The 24,901-nt window shown below is 36.5% G+C and overlaps 1 protein-coding gene and 1 long non-coding RNA gene across 6 annotated transcripts; both read right to left on the bottom strand.

Annotated features, from left to right (window-relative positions):
* Positions 1-279: 279 nt before the first annotated feature.
* On the bottom strand, positions 280-13,390 carry LOC130469582 (uncharacterized). 5 transcript variants are annotated; one of them, XR_008930029.1, is made up of 14 exons: positions 12,995-13,390; positions 12,782-12,876; positions 12,060-12,124; positions 7,565-7,622; positions 5,831-6,418; positions 3,278-3,962; positions 3,127-3,184; positions 2,799-2,973; positions 2,369-2,575; positions 2,198-2,276; positions 1,662-1,709; positions 978-1,047; positions 778-876; positions 280-676 (listed from the first exon to the last, which is right to left on the bottom strand). XR_008930029.1 is itself a non-coding variant. In XM_056838989.1 (9 exons), exons 5-9 carry the CDS (start codon positions 2,500-2,502, stop codon positions 578-580), a joined length of 450 nt encoding a protein of 149 aa, XP_056694967.1. In that variant the 5' UTR covers positions 2,503-2,575; positions 2,799-2,973; positions 3,127-3,184; positions 3,278-3,962; positions 5,831-7,920; the 3' UTR covers positions 280-577. The 5 variants fall into 5 exon arrangements, 2 of the variants coding, with proteins under 2 accessions (XP_056694967.1, XP_056694942.1); XR_008930028.1 differs by having other exon boundaries at positions 7,565-12,124; XR_008930027.1 differs by having other exon boundaries at positions 5,831-12,124.
* A 6,732-nt stretch (positions 13,391-20,122) lies between these two features.
* LOC130465886 (uncharacterized) lies at positions 20,123-22,667 on the bottom strand. The gene is made up of 3 exons (XR_008925903.1): positions 22,056-22,667; positions 21,333-21,397; positions 20,123-20,345 (listed from the first exon to the last, which is right to left on the bottom strand). It is a non-coding gene; the product is annotated as an uncharacterized lncRNA (long non-coding RNA).
* Between the last annotated feature and the right edge of the window lie 2,234 nt (positions 22,668-24,901).

Raw genomic sequence — 24,901 nt, 5'->3', positions numbered from 1 at the left:
AGCTCTCGACGCAAATGACTAAAAGTCATTTGCGTCGCACATTAAGCAATTGTGCGACGCAAATGACTTTTCAGGCACCATGTTGAAAAGTCATTTGCCTCGCACATTAGCTTAATGTGCGACGCAAATGACTTTTCAGGCGCCAAAAAAATAAGTCATTTGCCTCGCACAATAGCTTAATGTGCGACGCAAATGACTATTTGAGCGCCAAAAAAGTAAGTCATTTGCCGCAGATTAAGGTAATGTGCGACGCAAATGACATTTTTGGCGCCAGAAAAATAAGTCTTTTGCGTCGCACATTAAGCTAACGTGCGACGCAAATCACTTATTTTTTGTTTTTTTTAAATTTGTTTTTTAATATTTAAGTTGTAAATTCCGACATGATCGTCTTTGAAATTAGACGCTTCCCAATACCAGGAATACATTTATAAATAATACCTGTCACAAAAGTTTACAACGTAATTAACGTTCCCAATAAAAGGCAATTAAATTCGTCATAGATCAACCAACATGTTACAACAAACATAAAATTATTACAACAAAGGTAGCTAGCTAGAGATCGAGTTCATATTACAAATTAAGCTAAAAATTCGACATTGTTCACAAAGTAATTTGCCCAAAAATCTTTCACCTCATTAATCTCCTCCGGTGAATAAGGCAATGTTCTTGAAAAATCCTAAAAAAGTGTAAATAATTCAATTTATCAATGATCGATCAATATAATAGTTTTGTGTACTTCAATTTATTATATAAAGTACGTAGTTTATGAGAACATACCTTAGTAAGATCTTGACTATTACCATGATTCATTATTATGTCGTACATAAAACGCATGACGTAGTAGCCACAATCTAGTGATCCCGGTTGTTGAGCACACTACATGCATTAAAATAAATAACACAAGTAAAATTTCTATCAAATTGTATGTTATAATTTTGAAAAACTTGATTCTTAGGTAAATAATAAACTAATTATACCTGTGCTGGAATCCATGTTAATTTAGTTCCCTTAGATTGTCCACTTAGTCTCTTGTAACTCCGAAAAGCACTACGAAAATATGCAATTATATATACTTTGTTTACACATGTAAATGCAAAGAATATTTTACATGTAAGTGCAATTATAAATCACTACTTTACTTACAATCTATTATTTCACATTTAAGGCTAATTGGGTCGTTCTAAGGCTCTTTACAATCTATTATTTCACATTTAAAGCATGACAGGAAAATAGTTTCATCCATGCTATCGTAATCAAGATTTGTAAATCTAGGCTTACACCTTGGTTTGAAGATGTTCATTCTACCTATGACTACTCGCTCAAGTTGTTTTAGGAAAAGGTTATATGACTCTTTGTTAATATCAAAATTGAAAGTCATGAGCAGCTGCTGTGAGCTAGCCACCAGATATTGCATCAATATTCCGCAAATGTACTTTCATAAATACAGGATTTGAGACCATCTGTAAGGTAGCTTTGAATTTATTAGTCAGGCCGTGATCTATTAGGTGCTCAAACTAACGCAAATCATCCTCGGTATGATAATGCACGAACAGAATAGAATGAACAACATAGGATGCACAGAACAACAACAGAACAACACAGAACAGAACATGAACGAAACAGAAAAGAACATAATAACAACTAAAATGAACAGATCACACCTGCTGCTGTCAGAACTGCTGCTCCCAGAACTGCTGCTTCCAGAATTGCTGCACAGGAATAGCAAGACCATAAATTTATTAGAAACACAATGAGAAACAACCATTCTTAAGAAATCCAGGGGGGTTGGAAAGCTAGAAGGTGAGGAAACATGAACAAAGAAACAAGAATAAAACTCACTGTGTACATTATAGGAAGAAGAAACAATAAAATTGATCATAACCATGTTGAATTGAGCCATCAAATTCTACACCTAACTCAAGAAGAAAAGTTCAGAATAATGTTCTACTTTTACCAAAAAAAATTGAGTATGATTCTACAATTTTATGTGTGATTACAGTCACTAGTGTGGTCTCTAGGAATGCTATATAAAAAATATGTGTTCTAATCTTGTTACCACCATAGTATTGTAAAGCTCGATCTGGAAAAGAGATAAAGAAGGTAAATCTGTATCATACCTCAAGTGGTGAAAATACTTGTTCAAAGAAAAACCAGTGGTGTCAGTAGTGTAATTAATTAGTTCCAAGTTTTCACTAACCTCCTTATTTGAAAATACTTGTTCAAAGAAAAACCAGTGGTGTCAGTCTTAAGAACCCCTCCCGTTCCCTGCTCACTGACTATAAGAGAGTAAAAGAAACAAAAGTAAAAACTAGTACTCCGTAACATAAGAGACCCCATCATAAAACAAGATGCACCAAAATATTCTTACAGATGCTGAAGCCAGAACAACCAATGCACGACTGAGCTTACAAAGCTGATCATCGGTATCTGATGATGATGCAACCTTTGCATATTCTTTTTCATCCCGGGTAGTCGCATCCACCATCTCTTCCAAGGAAACATCTTTTTCGCTAACAGTAGACTATTTCAATTTCGCCGCCTTTTCTTTGTCTGCTTTCATTTTCTTCTCCTCTTCCTACAATTTAGTAAGTTATAACATAAGTATTATAGAGTCTTAAAACGAACATTAAAGCGAATTTTTAAAAACTTTCCTCCGACAAATGAAGCAAATTTTAAAAGGGAATGATTTACATGGTTTTTTTCAGAAGGTTGAGAAGAGGAATGAGGTCAATGAACAGTCAGTAAAATTTTACAGTTTAAGACCTAAAGTGTTTGGAGGGAGGAAAAGAGACTAAAACCTCGATTAATTCTTCCTGTATTTCAAGGAACTCTAACTTTCTCCTCCTTTCTGAAACAGAATCCTCAGAAGGCAAAGATGTAGCTCCAATGGTATCGACAACCTCATTTGGCAAAGAAGAGATAGCAAATTCCACAGCTTCCTCGGGTTTGATTTTTCCGGACACATTGAATGCTCTGCCAGAAGAAGTACATAACAGAGCATAAAGTCGGGAAGTACATAAGCCTAACATTGTGAATATTTCAACAGATTCTGTTTCAACTTTCAACCCTATTTTACTTGAAGTCTTGAACAATCTGATTTAACTAATTCTGTCTCCTTGTGCTTACCTTCTTCATTGAAAAAGGCGGTGTTTTCCAGCAATGTGACTCCGAGTCTTCCATTTTTCTGCAACAAGACATATGATGATGAAAATGTTATTTTTCAGGGACTAGTCAAAAATCACTTGACAGAAGTTTACTAATTATAGCAACAACTCACCCATCTTCATGTTGTGAAATGTCACTTTTGTTGCTACCATTTCTTAAAACGTAAGGATAATCGGTGCAGATATATGCATCAAATGATGCTTCCCTACTTCTTGCTTTTGGCTGAACCTTTAAGCACAGTACTTCAGAAGACTCTAATGATGTCATTTTTTTACTGAGTCTCATGTTTTTAGGAAAGCAATTAGGCTGAACATCCTGCTCTTCAACGGTTCAAATCTTGCATACTTTCTCATGCTCACTCGACATGCTATCTTGTGAGACTCTTTGAGGTGTCGATGCACCAGACCTTGCGGTACTTAGTGCATTTCCATTGCTATTTCTGAAAGTAATAACCATTCCGTGGCTGCAAATGTGAGATAATTGGGACCCACAGGATGAGCAAGTTTCGACATGCTTGTTGTTGTCTCCTATCATAGCTTTATCAGAAGTAAAATTGGAGGCATCTGACAATCGATCACTTCCATTTTCAGAAGTATTTAACTTGTGAATTCTGCGAGAACAGCTAAATAGACTGAAAGATGGCCTCTTGGATTTGGCATAACTATGAGAGAGATTGATCCTAAGCTCCATGTTGCATTTTAGAACGGATTGAAGAGAGCTTGCAATAAGTTTCCATGAGTTCTCTGCCTTTGATGCATAGTTAGGATGATCAAATTCTAGTTCAGCCACAGCCATATCTGTGTAGGGTAATAATATCAATGACAAGTTAGCAAAATGACATATCCCTTCTTAGTTCAATAACTTTTTTCAAAATAAATAAATATAGGCACAGATAGGTCAAGGATTTAGCATTTCATAAACTGGTTTTGAGCAGAATAAAATTCCCATCCTGATAAATTATTCACTCTGCAAACTGCAACAATAAAACACTAGTCCCTAGATACTGTAAGTGAAAAGAACTGCCAGGGATTAAGTGGAGTTAGCAATCAATGGATATCTGACTAACCCCATCACGTTCTACTCCAGATTTTCCTATTTTGCAGAATTTTCTGCAAACAAAATGCACAAACTAATTAACAGCTACTTTTCCGACTAAGAATTGTACCATTGAATCACCAGTATCATGTCCAATGCAAGTCTAGTCATTTCTCAAATGAGCTAATAGTCTCAATCCTCGACATTAAAATATTATCAGCCCTGTTAAGGCGGATCATTTAGACCAGTCTAAACAACAACAACAACAACAACAACAACAACAACAACAACAACAACAACAACAACAACAACAACAACAACAACAACAAAAACAACAACAACAACAACAACAACAACAACAACAACAACAACAACAAAAACAACAACAACAACAACAACAACACAACAAAGTCTTAGTCCCAAAATCATTTGGGGTCGGCTTACATGAATCGTCATGGGAGATCGTCATTGTGACCAATCAAACCAGAAAGGAACGGGAACCGGTCTAACAGAACATGAGCAGAATATCTGCTCTTGCAAATACTCACCAGAGGCACATAATAACTTCTCAATTAATCATGGTTACAAATTCTAAATCAAATAAACAGGAATATCACAGTCATAACTCAAAAGTAATAAATTCTAAAATAAAGAAACAAGCACATATACAAGGATGTGGGAAAACTCTGCCAATTAGGTAACTCATCTTGTTTTTTACTAAACTTCTCAAGAAAAGACTTCTTATCCTTTCAGAAAGACAGATCTCAGAAGTGTACCAAAATGCAAGTTATGTTAAAGACTTTATGTTTGATCCTGAATTTTTAACTAGCATAAGAAACATAATCACTTTTTCAAATCAGCATGGAGAATTTTAACGTGTAGCATAATGTGTAATAAGATATAGTCCTGAAATGAGCAGAGGTGTAGTGCAGCTATATAACTCACATGAAACAGATGGAAAACCAAATGAATTACCAAGTGGGTAAACAATCATATATATACATGAATACATAATAGTTCAGTTATTGACGATTACTGATCAAACATTGAAATTCTAACACCATCCTTTATCAGTTATGTCTATTTCATAACAAACCTAACACAATGCATGTCAAGTAACCACCCAAGCATATAGATTTAATACGTTTTGGATTTAGAAAGACCATGACATAGTGTACAGCAGAATAACAAGTTCCCATAACGTACAATTCATTTCACATCACAAATTCACAAACCCGAATTTTGTAGCAAACCCAAAACATGATTTCATATATCACCTAAATTCATTTCATAACCTAAGTTCATTTCATAACCTACACAAACCATCTCATAAACCTACACAAACCCAAAACTTCATTTCATAACTTTTAATTCAACAAAACCTAAATTTAATAAACAATTAAAATTCAACAAAACCAACTATTATAATAACCTATTCCAATTCATCAAAAACTAAAATTAAAATTCAACAAAACCTAAATCCAAAAATGTACCCAATTAAAATTCAACAAATAATATCAACAATTATAATTCAATTATAATACATAATTAAAATTCAATCATAATGTCTACAATTAAACTTAAAATGCACAAATAAAATTCAATAAATATTAAAATTAAAATTCAATACCTAAGAGAGGAGAGAGGACAATGAACAATGGAGGCGGAGTGGGCGGCGACGGCTGTGCTGTGGGATACTGCCGTGGGCAGCGGCCGTGCTGTGGGCGACTGCCGTGGGCGGCGGATCTAAACAGGGAGCGGCAGAACCGCAGGGGAAGCAGGGTTTAGGGGAACCGCAGGGTTTAGGGGAATGGCAGAACCGCAGGGGAAGCTGGAAGGAGTGCAGCGCAAGGGGAACGCAGTGAAGGTGTAACACCCTAATAATTCCTTGCTTTTATAAAACCATTTTCCAACTTAAAATAAAGGAATTACTAAAGTATTACCGCCACCGTGATAACGGTTAAGACTAGTACCAGAATTACGCAGCGGAATTTAATGACAACTAACTTTTCAAAAACATAAATAATAAATTATCGAGGCCTCCTACAAGTTGGAACCATAACGGCCCAAAAACCAAGGTATTAAAAGTTCAGCAAATTAAAAACATAATTAAAGTATAGATAAAATAGTTTTAAAGTACGAAAGCATGCAACTCTCTCAATCATCCCAAGCCACATGATTTCGATCGTACTTTGATCTACCAACCTGCTATATTATTCTACTCCCCAACAATGCAAGTGCAAATGATGGATCATCATAGGGTCATCAAGGCAAAGGCCATGACCAAAAGACACAAAGCACGTAGTCAGCAAAAAGCTGAGTACTTACAAGGCTAGAGTGAGATAAAACTATAAACATGCATCACTCACTAAGTACTAATCAACATGCAGAAGCCATTAAATAAATAACAAGCAAATCATGAATACAAGACTCGACTCTTGACTCGACTCATGACTCGACTCTTGACTCACAATTTAATTAGAATAAGCTTCGAACGGGCCAAAAGAATATTCCATAAAGGAAAGGTGATGGGAGCCAACCATACACCAAATAATAAATAATAAAATCGGGCCATACCGAGTGTCGGTCCATACCGACGGAATTCCTGCGCATAATATGAATGAAACAACGTCTTGTATCATTAGTAGGAGTACGAGCTTTCCGGCAAGACTCCCCCCATTGTTCATACTCAAGGTATATACGTTCCAAGAGTTTTGAAGCTTGTTTAGGTTGCACTTTACGTTTATTAATATTTTATTAAAGGTGAACTCAAGACTCAACAATGCACACAATTAATAAACAACAACAAAAACAATCTTATTTTAATGCTTTAAGACTTTGTGATCAACCAAACAAGACACTTGTGAAATTACTACCATGTTCCTCCTCACCAAAGTGAGATTCCACATTATGCCCATTAACATGAGGGTTGTGCCCTTGCACGACAAATCCTAATTCATTTCATACAAAATATTCCCAACTGAACCCTACATGTGCGGTGGCTTACGTGAGCTAACCCTTCACATGTGGTAAATAAATAGTACAACGACGTACGAATAATTGGCTCAAAGTATGCTAGACATCCCGTACAATAGCATAATAATAAATAATCCATCCCTTGCATGTGAAACAAACCATACATGCATAAATATTGAACAACCTGATTGACAATGAAATCCATACTCATAATAATCCCAACATGCTTGTTCAATCAACAATTCAATAATTCCAATAATAATAATTCACATGATTGTCCACCAAATCAAATATGAATTCACCAAGTTCACGTAATATGATTCACATCAATAAATAATCACGTAATGTCCCTTGACAAATAATGTGGTCGCCCTAGACTTGTACGTACCTGGAATACCTAAGTACGGGGGCCACTGTGCGAATCACAACTTACTAGAAATCAACTCCTATAAACACAATGGAGAAACTTAATTATTATCCATGTTTACTAAATTTCCAACAACTTTGTTTAGTTTTAATACACTTGAATTCATTAGAACTTAATCGTTCATTAATAAAATAATAGTCTCAATCAATCGTTTAAAACCCTAGCATGAAATTAATTTATTTTCATGTATAAAACCATTAAAAGTCGTCGTTTTAAGTCTTTACAATATTCTGAAAAATATAATTGATTATCATAATTAAATTCATCATCTAATTATGCTAATCAATCTCCCATAAGGCTTAGATTAAAACTCCAATCATAGTTTGTAATTAAAACTATTAAAACTAATAAAAATTGAAGCTTTAATATATACTTCAAATCTGAAAATTATAATATTTAAATTCAAAACATTCTTCAATAATTCAAACATACAAATCCTCAAAATTCGGTGTTCATAACCGATCCCAGCATTTTAATTAATCAAAACCAATAATAATAATATAATTTAAATACGGAATTGAAATAGAATAGGCAAGGAAGAAGAGAATTATACCAATCCGGCCTATAGCACGGTACAATCACGATTTGAATGTGATTGGGCGCAAAAGAATCAAAATATACAGAGTATACGGAACAACAACAACACACACACAACACACACGAGTGTGTGTTGTGCGCGGCAGGCAAGGGAAGCAGCAGTAGGGCTTCGGCTTTGGTGCACGACGGGCACGAGGGAGAGAAAAGAGAGACGAGTGTGTGTGGGCGAGGGCCAACAACGCACAGCAACAACAAGAACAACACACAGCAACAGCACGCGGCTGTGCGGGTCGAGGGGCGTGAGAGGCGAGAGAAAAAGAGGGAGTAAATTACTGCAGCAGAATTTTAGAACGCTCATAACTTTTAATCTACAACTCGGAATTGATCGATTCTTGAGGCAAAGTTCAAGAACTTTTCGAGATCTACAACTTTAAACGAAAGGAAGTAGGAGAAAAACGGCCAAACATAAGTTTGACGAAAGAAAGAAGAATTTAGGGTTAGGGTTTTATTTTTAGGTTTAATTAATAGGGAGCGATTTTGAGGGTGAGCACCTATATTTATAGGCTTAGGAAATTCAAAGATGGGCTAGGCTTTAGGATTCTTTTCGGGCTTCATTAAACATAGAATGGGCTTGTTTAATTTGTTTGGACTTGAACTTGGAATTGAATTGGCCTAGATTCATTTAAAGTCGTTTTACTTTTGAAACCCAATTAAATTCCCAACATTAAATAATAAATTCGTTTGGTAATAATTAAACTAATAAATATTCTAATTAAATAAAATACATTTAAATAACATTTAAATGCGTTTTAAATTCTAAAAATCATAAAAATACTTTATAAATATAATAAAATATATTTATAAAATACAGAAAAATACGAGGTATTATAGTCTACCCTCCTTAAAAGAAGTTTCGTCCCAAAACTTGGGCTCGGAAATAAAAACTTGAGACTTTATGAGACTTTATTGCGTTTTCTTTGCAAAAAAATTTAGTTGCTGTACTCTTTAAGTAATTCAACATGGCAATATGAAGTGCAATTCCATAGAAGGCACTAAATTAAGCACAAAATAAGGGAAAATAAGGTAAAAGCGCGAAATTCTACCGCACTCTACCCCCCTTAAAAGAAACGAGTTACGACCCCGTAACTCAACTACCCTTGGGAAATAGCTAGGGATAATTCTTTCTCATATCGTCCTAAGCTTCCCGGGACCACAAAACTTCATTAGACCACAAAACTTTCACAATATTAACACCCTTAGTTCGTGTACTACGACTTGACAATCCAGGACTTTGACTGGTCTTTCCTTGAAAGATAAAATTTGGTATAATTCTATGGTTTCCGGTTGCAACACATGTGACTTATCCAGAACATACTTTCTCAATTGAGATGTATGAAACACATTATGCACTCTATGCAGGTCCATTGGTAAGGCTAGTCTATAAGCTACCTTTCCTATCCGTTCTAGGATTTCATATGGGCCTATATACTTGGGCTAAGCTTTTCTTTCTTGACAAATCTTATCACATCTTTCATTGGTGAAACTTTGAGTAACAATTTTTTCACCCACTAGAATTTTGTCAAGTATGCATAGCTCTTTTGGCGATTTTGCGCTGCTTGAATCTTTGAGTGAATAGATCTCATTTGGTTCATTGTGTCCTCTATCATTTGAGGTCCTAACACAATTGTTTCACTAATGTCGCTCCAACATAGTGGACTTCTACATTTCCTTCCATACAAGGCCTCAAATGGTGTCATTCCTACATTGGCATGATATTGTTATAGGAAAATCAATCAAATGTAAACTATCTTCCCAACTTCCTTGGAAATCAATTTCACGTGCATGAAGCATATCCTCAAGTGTCTAAATGGTTCTCTCAGTTTGTCCATATGTGGATGGATGGAACACTATACTCATTTTCAATGTCGTGCCACAGTTCTTCTGTACACTTTCCCAGAAGATTGAAAGAAACCTTGAATCCCTATCTGGCACGATATCCTTAGGAACTCCATGTAGTCTCACAACATACTTAATGCAAGCCTTAGAAAGTTGCTCCATCTTTCTAGGTCTCCTTCATTGGTATAAACACTGATGGCTTGGTCAGTCTATCTACCACAACCCAATTGATGTCATTTCCTAGATTTGACTTGGGCAAACAAGTGACAAGGTCCATTGAAATACAGTCTCATTTCCAACTTGAAAATTATAATGGTTGAACCTTTCCTTGAGGTCTCTATGTTCTATTTTGATCTTCTGATAAGTCAAATATCTAGCTACAACTTAGCTATTTCATTCTTCATTCTTGGCCATTAATAGACACTTTTCAGATCCTTATACAACTTGTCACCACCTAGGTGAACAGAATATGGTGTATTATGACCTTCTCTCATGAGCTATTCTTTAACTCTCCGCACATTTGAGGCACACACCACCTTCCTTTGTGCCTAAAACTTACATCAACATGGATCTTAAAATCTATTTCCTTCCCTTGCGAAATCATTTCCTTGATTCGCTCCAAGTTAACCTCCAATTTGATTCTCCATAATCTCATCCATGCAAACAACATGGCTGCTAGTTCTATGTCATGTCTAACACCCCGACAATTCCCATTTTCTAAATTAACCCTTTTTAAATATAACTGTAGGGAATTATCAAAGTATTATCGCCCGTGTGAAAACGTAACGGCTTATTCAGAATTTTGCAGCAGAAAACATAAAACTAACTTTTAGGTTCATAAATAATCTTATTACATATTAGGTCCAAAACCAATTAACTGAAATAAAGAAATACGAATAGTACGACAATTTCAAATTTAAGTTAACAAACCAAATCACTTAATAAAGCAAATATGACTACAAGCTCTCTAATCCAAATCCCAATAATGCATCATCTTCAAACCTGTAGATGGGCAACGCTTATTGATCCTTAGAGACTGCTCACCAAAGTTGGGTCATCACAGGATCAATAAGGCATAGCCATGATCAACACACACAAACAAAGCACGTAATCAGCAAAGCTGAGTATTACATATTAAAACAATAACAACCCTAACATGATACTAATGAACATAAACAAGGGCAGACATAACATGATAATTTGACGACCATACTTGACTAGACTAGGCTAGACCTACAACAATAATATTATTTTAGTTGAAGTAGACAATAGACCGAGTTGTCCATCCAGAAGTCTTCACTAAGGAAGACGAGGTACGGGCGCGACTCCGTGACCTCAGTGACCTGCGATATCGAGGAACGTTTAAATAAAAATAGAACACGGTGATCAATCCGGTCCCAGAAAAGGCCATGGGCTACCACCATGAACCCCAACTCCTGTTTGTCCGTCACTTTAGACGTGCACATTCTAAAGCTATTGCTACTCAGTTTCACTTTACATGATTTACAATTGAGATTTTGTTATGACTCAACAATCACATAAGGCATATAATCCACATTCGTTCACAACTGTTTTTATCTTGGAATTAAGTACGTGACTATAAAGGCATCAATCAAGACTCATTCCAATTTACCCAACCTTTCCTTTAACCATGATCAACCCTGTATATGGGTATAAAGTTTCAACTTACTAAACAAGGTCCTCGGCCCTCATAAAGTAGTGAAAAGCTAAAAAGGGAACAACAACCAATCGATCCAAACCAATCATATAGAATAATCTAGTGTTCCCAACCAACATGTTTGTATCAATCATCCATACTAACATGTTACAGTTCTCTTAGTGCAAAATAAGTTCAATAAGTTTGCCCAACAGTATTAAACATGCACATTCCATATAACCAAGTTCGTCCATAATATCAACATCACCAAGTTCAACCATAATATCAACATAACCAAGTTCAACAACAAATTCAACATGGTTTCAACAATTAGCACACATTCCAAGCACGCAAGTATGTACGTACCTTGTGTAAACAAACTGATAGGCCACTTTAACACTTTCAAAAGTCGCCTAAAGAGAATTCTCCGCCTAAAACAACCAACAAGTAATCCCAATCAATTTCTAATCATTGGCAACCATAATAAAGCATTCTAAATGCATCCTAAACATGTTTAGAACTTTCCCCAATATCAAAACTTAAGCATTTGATTTCCTAGCATCCTAATTATTGAACTAGTGATTGAAATTCGTTGAAATCTTTTTGCAAACATCGTACTTTAAATTTTCAGCAATATAAATTCATTTAAAAGCTTCACCAAGGTCAATCTACGTTCCTAGTATCTCAAAACAACCAATTTAATAATTCATACTCAACCTATCATGATTAAAAATCATAAAAACCTTGAATTTCATACTTTAAACAATCAAAATTCATATTTCAAAGTAATTTGATAATCCGAAAATTAATAACTTTATTATATAATTTGCATAATCTGAAATTTATAATTTAAATTACAAAAATCATCACTTTAATTCAAGAAACATAATTCAAATTAATAAATCATAAATAAGCCCTAACTTATAATTCAATCAACCAAAACTTGAAATTAATTCGTTTATAAACTCAACCAACATCTGAAATCATGTTCAAACCATAAAAATTATGAATTTAATATCAAGAACATAATTTAAATTAACAACTATAATTAATTAAAATAATTAGTTAATTAGGGTTTAAGAAATAACCAAGAACTAAAGGGGAGAGAGAAGGCTGGCCGGCGGACAGGTGGCGGCTCGCGGCAAGGTTCACCGGCTGACGGTGGTGCTGTGTCGCGGTGTTGCTGCGCAAAACGTGAGGGATTAAGGGAAGCACGAAAAAAACCCCGAGGGGGAGGGAAGGACCGAAAACAGAGGAAGAAAGAAAGAGGATTGCAAGAGGAGAGAGAGGGCTGAGATTACCGTGCGTGGTGGTCGGCGGCTGGGACGACGGCGTGGAGGGCACACGGCTGAGAGAGGGAGAGGGACGGCTAGGAGTACGTGAGGTTGAAGGAAGGGAGTCTGATCTTTTTTTTTTTTTTACGTGAATCAGGATAAGGGAAGGGAGTATGGTTTTGGGGTTTTATTGGTTTGGGCTTTGCCCAATTGGGCCAGGAGTAGAATTTAGGTTGCTGAATCCGAAATGGTTAGGACTTGTTTTCTAATTTCAATAGAACGTGGTTTCGAATTCGAGTTCGTTTTAAAGTAAAACTCGAAAATACATTTTGATTTCATAATCATTAAAAGTATTCGAAATGAAATAAAATAATTATATTTCAATTACATATTCGTTTCTAAAATCCGTAAATTATGTTTAAATATATATTAAATATGTTAAATATTCGTTGAAATATATAAATAAAATTACGGGGGATTACAATCTACCCCTCTTAAAAGAAGTTTCGTCCCGAAACTTGGCACGAAAATTCACATATCTTTCCAAACTTTTCAACTTATTCTTATTGTAGAAGTACTTTGTGCCACTCAACTGCACTCTTTTGCCAACTAAAAGTTACTTGTAATACTCAAGAACATATTTTCTTATGCGGAGAATCTATTTACTTGCATCAACATGTAAAGGTTGCTAAAAATAAGCATAAAATGCATAAAAACACCATAAAAATAGGTAAAAAGCGCGAATTTCTATCGCATTCTACCCCTCTTAAAGAAAACGAGTTACGCCCTCGTAACTCACCTCAGAAAATAACTCTGGATACTTGATCTTCATTTCAGCTTCGGCTTCCCACGTTGCCTCTTCGTACTCGTGGTTCGACCAAAGTACTTTCACTATGCTGACGTCCTTATTGCGTGTACTACGCACTTTTCTATCAAGGATTTTCACAGGCCTTTCTTCGTATGTGAGGCTACTATCAATCTGGATTCTCTCAGGCTCTAAGATATGACACTTATCAGGGATATAGCGCTTTAGTTGGGAAATGTGAAACACGTCGTGCATCTTTTCGAACTCCATTGGCAAGGCTAACTTGTATGCTACTTTCCCTATTCGTTGCAGAATCTCATATGGGCCTACGTACTTGGCACTTAGCTTCCCCTTTTTCCCGAATCTCATCACACCCTTGGTTGGTGATACTTTCAAGAACACTTTATCACCTACTGCAAATTCATCATCTCTTCTTTTCAAATCAGCATAACTCTTTTGCCTATCCTGGGCAGCTTGAATTCTAGCCTGACTTGGGCAAACACTTTCTCCCATATAGTGCCTCAAAACACTTTCCCCTTTTTACATTCCTGACAGTCTCCTCAATGAATTCTGTTCCCAAGACTATATTTTCACTGAAATCATTCCAGCAGGTGGGACTTCTACACTTTCTCCCATATAGTGCCTCAAAAGGTGCCATCTTAATGCTTGCATGGTAACTATTGTTGTATGAAAATTCGATCAAGTCTAGATGGTCTTCCCAACTACCCTTAAAGTCAATCGCACAAGCCCTCAACATATCTTCCATAGTCTGGTTAGTTCTCTCAGTCTGACCATCGGTTGCAGGGTGGAAAGCAGTGCTCATTTTCAAAGTTGTCCCAAGGTTCAACTGGACCTTTTGCCAAAATTTCGAGAGGAATCTTGAATCACGGTCTGAGATAATATCGGTTGGGACCCCATGCAACCTCACTACATGCTTAATGTAAGTCTTTGCAAGCTGTTTCTTTTTCCATGTCTCCTTAATCGGAATAAACACGGCTGATTTTATTAGACGGTCCACAATTACCCAAATGGTATCATTTCCGTTCTTTGATCTAGGCAAGGCAGTAACAAAATCCATAGAAATGGAATCCCACTTCCATCCAGGCACTTCTAAAGGTTGAACTTTCCCCATGGGTCTTTTGTGGTCTATTTTGACTTTCTGACAGGTTAGGCATCTAGACACAAACTCGGCAACTTCCCGTTTCATATTAGGCCACCAATAGATTTGCTTCAGGTCTTTGTACAACTTGTCACCCCCAGGGTGCACAGAATATGGAGTATTATGCCCCTCATCCATAAGACGTCTCTTGAGTTCTTCACACTTCTGTGGTACACACCATCTCCCTTTGAACCTCAAACTACCATCTTCATGAATCTTGAAATCTACTTCTTTCCCTTGACCCATCTTTTCTTTGATTTTTTCTAAGTACTCATCCCCAGCTTGACTTTCTCTAATCTCCTCGAATATAGACAACTCCAACGATAATGCACTCAGTTTTGCTTTGGTTTCCCCAGGATTTACTATTTCCAGGCTAAGTCTCTGCATGTCTCGACACAACTCTTTAGGCACTACCAAGACATTCATACTATGGCTAGATTTCCTACTCAATGCATCGGCAACTACATTTGCTTTCCCCTCATGGTACTGAATGTTCAAATCATAGTCCTTGATCAACTCTAACCATCTTCTTTGTCTCATGTTGAGATCTTTCTGGGTGAAAATGTATTTTAGGCTTTTGTGGTCTGTGAAGATCTTACATGTTGCCCCATAGAGGTAATGTCTCCAAATTTTCAAAGCGAAAACAATCGCAGCTAGCTCTAGATCGTGGGTAGGGTAATTAGCCTCATATGGTTTCAATTGACGCGACGCATACGCAATCACCTTCCCATTTTGCTGTAATACACACCCCAACCCATTCTTCGACGCATCACTATGTACCTCAAACCCTTCATTCCCATCAGGCAAGGTTAAAACAGATGCTGAGGTTAAACGCTCTTTGAGAATTTGGAAGGCTTCCTCACATTTTTCGCTCCACTCAAATTTTGATTCTTTCTTCATCAAGTTGGTCATGGGTCTTGCTATCTTTGAGAAGTCTCTCACAAATCTCCTATAATACCCAGCTAGACCTAAGAAACTCCGAATATCAGACACATTCTTCGGAGTAGGCCACTCACTCACAGCTTGAATCTTGGCAGGATCCACAGAGACTCCTTCCTTTGACACATAATGTCCCAAAAATGCTACCTTTTCCAGACAAAACTCACACTTAGAGAACTTTGCATACAACTGGTTCTTCCTAAGCGTCTCCAAGATAACCCTCAAATGCTCATCATGTTCCTTTTCATTCCTCGAATAGATCAGAATATCATCAATGAATACCACCACAAACTTATCTAGGAATTCATGGAAAATCCTATTCATCAAATCCATAAATATGGCGGGTGCATTGGTTAACCCAAAAGGCATTACTGTAAACTCATAATGGCCATAACGAGTCCTAAATGCAGTCTTAGGAATGTCTTTCTCAGCTACCCTCAATTCGTGATATCCCGAACGCAAATCAATCTTTGAGAATACACTTGCCCCATTCAACTGATCAAACAGGTCATCTATCCTAGGCAAAGGATATTTGTTTTTGATTGTTACGTTGTTCAACTCCCTATAATCAATACATAGCCGCATACTCCCATCTTTCTTTTTGACAAACAATACTGGAGCTCCCCACGGTGATGCACTAGGCCTAATGTACCCCTTGTCGAACAAGTCCTGCAATTGTGTCTTTAACTCACTCATTTATGGGGGTGCCATCCTATAAGGTGCTTTGGATATAGGTGCGGTTCCGGGATTTAACTCTATGGTAAACTCGAGGGCTCTAGCCGGTGGCATACCCGGAATCTCATCCGGAAATACATCTACGAATTCTCCTACGATTGGGACATCCTCTATCTTTACCCCAACTTCCTTACTCACATCTTGGACACTACAGAAAAATAGTTCACACCCTTTATTGACCAATTTCCTCACTTGCAATGCGGAGATCACCCCAAAGTTCCTAGACTTCCCAAAACGTCTATATGATATTGATTTCCCAGTAGGGTTCTTTAGGCTTACTTTCTGAATCTCGCAATCTATCCCGGCCTTGTATAAGCTTAGCCAATCCATCCCCAGAATCACATCCAGGTCCCCCAAACTAAATTCTATCAAATTAGATGGAAAAGTGCAATCTTTTATCTTCAAGGGCAAGTTCTTAAATAATTTCGTACACCTTATGGTTGCACCAGTAGGCATACTAACAGGTAAATCAATTGCCTCAAAATCTACTAGCTTTAAACTTTAAACAATAGAGGACGAAATAAAAGAATAAGTTGCCCCTGAATCAAACAACGTTTTAACAGGTAAGGAGTGAACAGAGAAAGTACCCGAAACTACATCTGCAGAACGTTCAGCTTCATTTCTACTCATTACGAACAGCTTTCCAGGAGCCTTGTTGTTATTGTTGTTTCCATTGGCAGGTTTGTTTTGGTTTCCCTGGTTATTTGGTGCCCCAACAGGCTTCGAACTTTGGTTCCCCGAATGGTTAAACCCTGGTTTCCCTTGGTTACTACTCCCACTACCATTCTGCTCTTTCTTCTGCTTTGTGAAGCACTCAAACTCCCTATGTCCCTTCTTATGACAATAGTTGCAAATTACCAATTCCCCCTTACAATCCTTCCCATGGTGGTTGTTGTTGCACCTCCTGCAGTGGTACACTCTGTCAGTTTGGTTTCTGTTGTTATAGTTATTCCCCTGGTTGTTTCTTCCCTGGAAATTACCATTACCATTCCCATTTCTATTCCTTTTGAAGTTCCCCTGACTTCCCCCAGCATTAAACTCTTTCCTTTTATCCCCAACAATAACATTCTTCTTGTCTCTCCTGGTCTGCAGGCCATAAATATGAGCAGCTCTCCCATACACAATGTCTAAGGACGTAAAAGTTTCCCCGCCTAATCCCAGTTGGATCTCATCGGTTAACCCTTGCTCAAACCTCTGAGCCTTTAGTTCCTCAGTAGCTACCACCTCAGGTGCAAACCTCGACAAAGCTATAAACTTACTGTAGTATTCAGCAATGGGCATATTCCCCATCCTAAGGTTGATAAACTCCTGTGCTTTCTGCTTCCTCATAAAAGGAGGATAAAACTTCCCCCTCAAAGCAACAATAAAAGAATCCCAATTGAATCCCTCAGCGGCACTTAGTCTAGTCCCATTTTCCCTCCACCAAAGGTCGGCCTCGTCTTTCAGGTAGAGGACAGCTTGGCCTACTTTTATATGCTCAGGACAGTTTACCGCCCCAAATAGTTTTTCAAATTCCCTGATCCAGTTTTCAAGGAAGGTGGGGTCTGCCTGCCCCTTAAAGTATGGTGGCTTAACTTTCGCAAGCCTTTCAAACATGTCCCCTGCAGAATCGGGGCGCTCAGTTCTTTCCTGGGTCAGTTTTTCCGCCAAGAGGCGAATAACAGCAGCCAGGTCACTATTATTGGCCATCCTAGAGCGCGACCTGAAATTAATATACTCTAATTCAGGTTCAAACTTTACTTATATTATCCTCTAGTAATGCAATATCACATCAACATTCAAAATTCACACAAAATGAACAATCATGCAAAAAATTCAACTGAGAGACAAGGAACAACTTCAATCATCACGAATAATAAGGTAGAATAAAAGAAGAAAACATTCCCCTTGCGTGCCCGTAATAAACTTTGATCCTTTAGATAGTCAATAATCTAACTTTTATTCCTCAGAAGAATGTCAATAACAATCCTAAATATTAACACACACCTGTTCTCAAAATAAAGTAAAAGGTTCTACGATATAAACATAAACTGTGGTTGGGCGAATTGTCCAACATTTTTCTCACACACAACTAAATATGCAAGCAAAGCTAAAGGGAAACATCATCAGACTTGTCCTTTGATTCGCTATAACCTTCTAGGGTGAATAACTCATATTTAAGTTCATCATCATCATCCATATCAAAATAATAAGCTTCCTTTCTTGGCCTAGAGGATCTTCGTAGACCTTGAAGTTGATGATTAGCTTCCTCTGGCTCAGGCTCAGGTTCAGGTTCATGTTCAGGCTCGGGTTCAGGCTCAAACTCAAACTCAGGCTCAACCTCCAATTCATGCTCGAACTCAAACTCAAATTCATGTTCAAACTCATACCCAAATTCATGCTCAAACTCAGGCTCCAAATCGCTTTCAGGTCTCAAAACAGCTTGATAAATATCGACCCTAGTTTGCCCTCTAGCACGATCAAATTCACGAAGGGCTTCATCATCACTATCAGGTTCTCCTGCTCTTAAAACTTGACGCAGAACAAGTTCATGGCTGGTGTAACTGTTAATGTCAGACTCGTAATCCATTTCATTGTCATCATCGCTTAGAACAATAGGGTTAGAATTGCTCCCTATTCTATTTCCTTGTATGCCAGACATGATTAGTGATCTATAACAATTAAACATAGTTTCTATGTTAGTAATTAGTACTCTCGCTTGCCGTATGATTCCACAATACACAACAAGTAAGAATATGTATTAATGGCAAAGCATAGGAAAGACACGACAGTTAGCAGGCACAAAAGTACAATTATGTTGACATAATGCAGACACAATGTTCCTATTCTATATGCCCTTTCCTATGCTACCCATCTCTCAGAATAAACATAGTATATCAAACATTGAAGCATAAAAGAATAAACGAGAATGATTTATAAGAATTAATTTGTTTAAACGAATAATTATTTAAACGACAAATAATTAATAAATAAATACAATATATATATATATATATATATATATATATATATATATATATATATATATATATATATATATATATATATATATATATATATATATATATATATATATATTTACGATACTGTAGCAGCAGCAGTAATTTATTTAATTTTTTTTTTTAATATAATTACGAAAATATTAATTTAAATTTCAAAAAAAAGGGACGAAATACATTAAGTCACATAAACAAGAACGTATTTCAAAGCACGTAATTCAAGAGTTAATTTTAAAATAAATTCAAACATTTCTAACTAATAAATTTCAATTTATTCACTAGTTGTAGTTTACTTCAACGAAATTCTTTTTACGTAACTAATTAGTTAGTTAGGCGCCTAAAATTTCAAAGGTAGACACGAAATGTCAGTAAAATCTTTAGCTCAAAAATACCACTTTGTAACACCCCGACAATTCCCATTTTCTAAATTAACCCTTTTTAAATATAACTGTAGGGAATTATCAAAGTATTATCGCCCGTGTGAAAACGTAACGGCTTATTCAGAATTTGCAGCGGAAAACATAAAACTAACTTTTAGGTTCATAAATAATCTTATTGCATATTAGGTCCAAAACCAATTAACTGAAATAAAGAAATACGAATAGTACGACAATTTCAAATTTAAGTTAACAAACCAAATCACTTAATAAAGCAAATATGACTACAAGCTCTCTAATCCCGATCCCAATGATGCATCATCTTCAAACCTGTAGATGGGCAACGCTTATTGATCCTTAGAGACTGCTCACCAAAGTTGGGTCATCACAGGATCAATAAGGCATAGCCATGATCAACACACACAAACAAAGCACGTAATCAGCAAAGCTGAGTACTACATATTAAAACAATAACAACCCTAACATGATACTAATGAACATAAACAAGGGCAGACATAACATGATAATTTGACGACCATACTTGACTAGACTAGGCTAGACCTACAACAATAATATTATTTTAGTTGAAGTAGACAATAGACCGAGTTGTCCATCCAGAAGTCTTCACTAAGGAAGACGAGGTACGGGCGCGACTCCGTGACCTCAGTGACCTGCGATATCGAGGAACGTTTAAATAAAAATAGAACACGGTGATCAATCCGGTCCCAGAAAAGGCCATGGGCTACCACCATGAACCCCAACTCTTGTTTGTCCGTCACTTTAGACGTGCACATTCTAAAGCTATTGCTACTCAGTTTCACTTTACATGATTTACAATTGAGATTTTGTTATGACTCAACAATCACATAAGGCATATAATCCACATTCGTTCACAACTGTTTTTATCTTGGAATTAAGTACGTGATCATAAAGGCATCAATCAAGACTCATTCCAATTTACCCAACCTTTCCTTTAACCATGATCAACCCTGTATATGGGTATAAAGTTTCAACTTACTAAACAAGGTCCTCGGCCCTCATAAAGTAGTGAAAAGCTAAAAAGGGAACAACAACCAATCGATCCAAACCAATCATATAGAATAATCTAGTGTTCCCAACCAACATGTTTGTATCAATCATCCATACTAACATGTTACAGTTCTCTTAGTGCAAAATAAGTTCAATAAGTTTGCCCAACAGTATTAAACATGCACATTCCATATAACCAAGTTCGTCCATAATATCAACATCACCAAGTTCAACCATAATATCAACATAACCAAGTTCAACAACAAATTCAACATGGTTTCAACAATTAGCACACATTCCAAGCACGCAAGTATGTACGTACCTTGTGTAAACAAACTGATAGGCCACTTTAACACTTTCAAAAGTCGCCTAAAGAGAATTCTCCGCCTAAAACAACCAACAAGTAATCCCAATCAATTTCTAATCATTGGCAACCATAATAAAGCATTCTAAATGCATCCTAAACATGTTTAGAACTTTCCCCAATATCAAAACTTAAGCATTTGATTTCCTAGCATCATAATTATTGAACTAGTGATTGAAATTCGTTGAAATCTTTTTGCAAACATCGTACTTTAAATTTTCAGCAATATAAATTCATTTAAAAGCTTCACCAAGGTCAATCTACGTTCCTAGTATCTCAAAACAACCAATTCAATAATTCATACTCAACCTATCATGATTAAAAATCATAAAAACCTTGAATTTCATACTTTAAACAATCAAAATTCATATTTCAAAGTAATTTGATAATCTGAAAATTAATAACTTTATTATATAATTTGCATAATTTGAAATTTATAATTTAAATTACAAAAATCATCACTTTAATTCAAGAAACATAATTCAAATTAATAAATCATAAATAAGCCCTAACTTATAATTCAATCAACCAAAACTTGAAATTAATTCGTTTATAAACTCAACCAACATCTGAAAATCATGTTCAAACCATAAAAATTATGAATTTAATATCAAGAACATAATTTAAATTAACAACTATAATTAATTAAAATAATTAGTTACTTAGGGTTTAAGAAATAACCAAGAACTAAAGGGGAGAGAGAAGGCTGGCCGGCGGATAGGTGGCGGCTCGCGGCAAGGTTCACCGGCGGACGGTGGTGCTGTGTCGCGGTGTTGCTGCGCAAAACGTGAGGGATTAAGGGAAGCACGAAAAAAAACTCGAGGGGGAGGGAAGGACCGAAAACAGAGGAAGAAAGAAAGAGGATTGCAAGAGGAGAGAGAGGGCTGAGATTACCGTGCATGGTGGTCGGCGGCTGGGACGACGGCGTGGAGGGCACACGGCTGAGAGAGGGAGAGGGACAGCTGGGAGTACGTGAGGTTGAAGGAAGGGAGTCTGATCTTTTTTTTTCTTTTTTTACGTGAATTAGGAAAAGGGAAGGGAGTATGGTTTTGGGGTTTTATTGGTTTGGGCTTTGCCCAATTGGGCCAGGAGTAGAATTTAGGTTGCTGAATCCGAAATGGTTAGGACTTGTTTTCTAATTTCAATAGAACGTGGTTTCGAATTCGAGTTCGTTTTAAAGTAAAACTCGAAAATACATTTTGATTTCATAATCATTAAAAGTATTCGAAATGAAATAAAATAATTATATTTCAATTACATATTCGTTTCTAAAATCCGTAAATTATGTTTAAATATATATTAAATATGTTAAATATTCGTTGAAATATATAAATAAAATTACGGGGGATTACATCATGGGTAGGGTACTTAGGTTTATACGGTTTTAATTTCCTTGATGCATACACAATAACCTTCCCGTTCTGCATCAATACACACCCTAAACCATTCTTTGATGCATCACTATACACATTATAGGTATCATTTTCATCTGGTAGAGTTAACACTGACGCGGTTGTCAAACGCATCTTTAGAGCTTGGAATGCTTCCTCACAATTCTCATTCCCCCCAAACTTAGCTTCTTTCTTCATCAAGGTAGTCATTGGTTTGGGTATCCTAGACAAGCCTTGCACAAAGAGTCTATAATATCCAGCTAACTAAGAAAAATTCAAATTTCAGTGACACTCTTTGGTGTAGGCCATTCCCTAACAGCCTTAATCTTGCAAGGTTCACTACAACTTCTTCTTTAGACACTAGATACCCCAAAATGTGACATTCTCCATCCAGAATTCACACATTGATAATTTGGCATAGAATTGGTTATCCCTAAGTGTACTTAACATAGACCCAAAATTTTCAACATGCTCTTTACTGCTCTTCGAATACACCAAGATATCATCTATAAAAACACTAAAAACTTATCCATAAATGCATGGAACACACGATTCTTCAAGTCCATGAATATTGTAGGTGCACTAGCCAACCCAAATAGCATAGCAGTGAACTCGAAATGACTATATCTCGTCCTAAATGCAGTCTTTGGTATATCGTTATCCGCAATTCTCAATTGATGATAACCTGATTACAATTCGATCTTCAAGAAAATTCCTTCTTCTTTAAATTGGTCAAAATAGGTGTCTATCCTAGGCAAAAGGGTACTTTTCTCTTAATTATGACCTCATTGGTTTCCTTGTAGTCTATACAATGTCTCATACTCTTATCCTTCTCTTTCACAAACACAATTGGTTCTCATTGTTGTGATGCACTTGGTCTAATATAACTTTTCTCCAACAAATCTTTCAATTGACCCTTCAACTCACTCACTTCTTCTAGAGTTATTTTATATGGAGCTTTCGAAATAGGTGCATTTGTCAGGTACTAAGTTTATAGTAAAGTCAATATATAGGTCGATTGGGAGGCATTTTCGGGGTCTCTTCCGGAAACACATCCAGAAACTCATTCACAACTTCAATGTCCTCAGGTATATTCTTAACTTTATTATTAAGGTTTCTCACATTGCATAAGAATACTGGGTTCCCTTTACTGACTGGCTTCACGAGTTCAATTTCCGTGATAATTCATATGCTTCTAGGCTTACCCAAAACGACGATAAGTACTACTGTACTTAAGCTAGATCTCAAATCAACCTTCTTCTTTTCGCAGTCACTTTTGTCTTTGAATATGGCCAACCAATCCATCACTAAAATCACCTCCAATTCTCCTAATTTAATTTCAATCAGGTTAGACAGGAAAATGGTTTTGGGCATGGTCAAGGCACATTATTATGAATCTTGGTACTTACTATACTACCCGTTGGTATAATTATGGGTACCTCAATAACTCTGGTTCCTAACATCATTTCTCTTTTTGCCAGTTTCACTTTCAATCTTGTTCCTCCTCACTTGTAGTCCATACAGATGAGCAGCCTTTCTATTTATAGAGGGTATCTAGAGAATTAAAGGTCTCTCCAGATAGTAATAACTATGAATCCATTTGACAATCCATTTTCAAACCTTTGAGCCCTAAGCTCCTCCGTTGCCACTACTTCAGGTGCAAATCTAGACAATTCTATCACTTAAAATAGTATTCTGTCACAACCATCCCATCCATCCTTAGCTCAATGTATTCTTGGGCTTTCTGCTTTTTCAAGTACGGTTAGTAACATTTGGTTCTTAAGGCACCTTTGAATGATTCCCATCCAAATCCAGGTGTAGCTCTCAAAGCGTTCTCACACCTTTGCCACCACAAATCAGTTTCTCCCATAAGATAATACACAACATTATTAACCCTAGGATTCCCTGGACAGTTTACAACAACCATCAATTTATCAAACTTTCTAAGCCAGTTCTCCAATACATTTGAGTCAGACTCCCCTTGGTACAGTGGAAGATTATTCTGGACTACCATCTTGAACATTCCCCTACCAGGGTCATTAATTGAATTTTGCCTAGTCTCTTGCTAGGTTCTGAAGTACTGATGAGTGACATTTATGTCACTCATAGGGTAGTAATTTAGGCATTATTTGAATC

The sequence above is a fragment of the Spinacia oleracea genome, chromosome 1 (assembly GCF_020520425.1).
Source record: "Spinacia oleracea cultivar Varoflay chromosome 1, BTI_SOV_V1, whole genome shotgun sequence".
NCBI lineage: Eukaryota > Viridiplantae > Streptophyta > Magnoliopsida > Caryophyllales > Amaranthaceae > Spinacia > Spinacia oleracea.
Note: the sequence above shows the minus strand (reverse complement) of the source record. Positions and strands in the feature narration are given on the sequence as shown.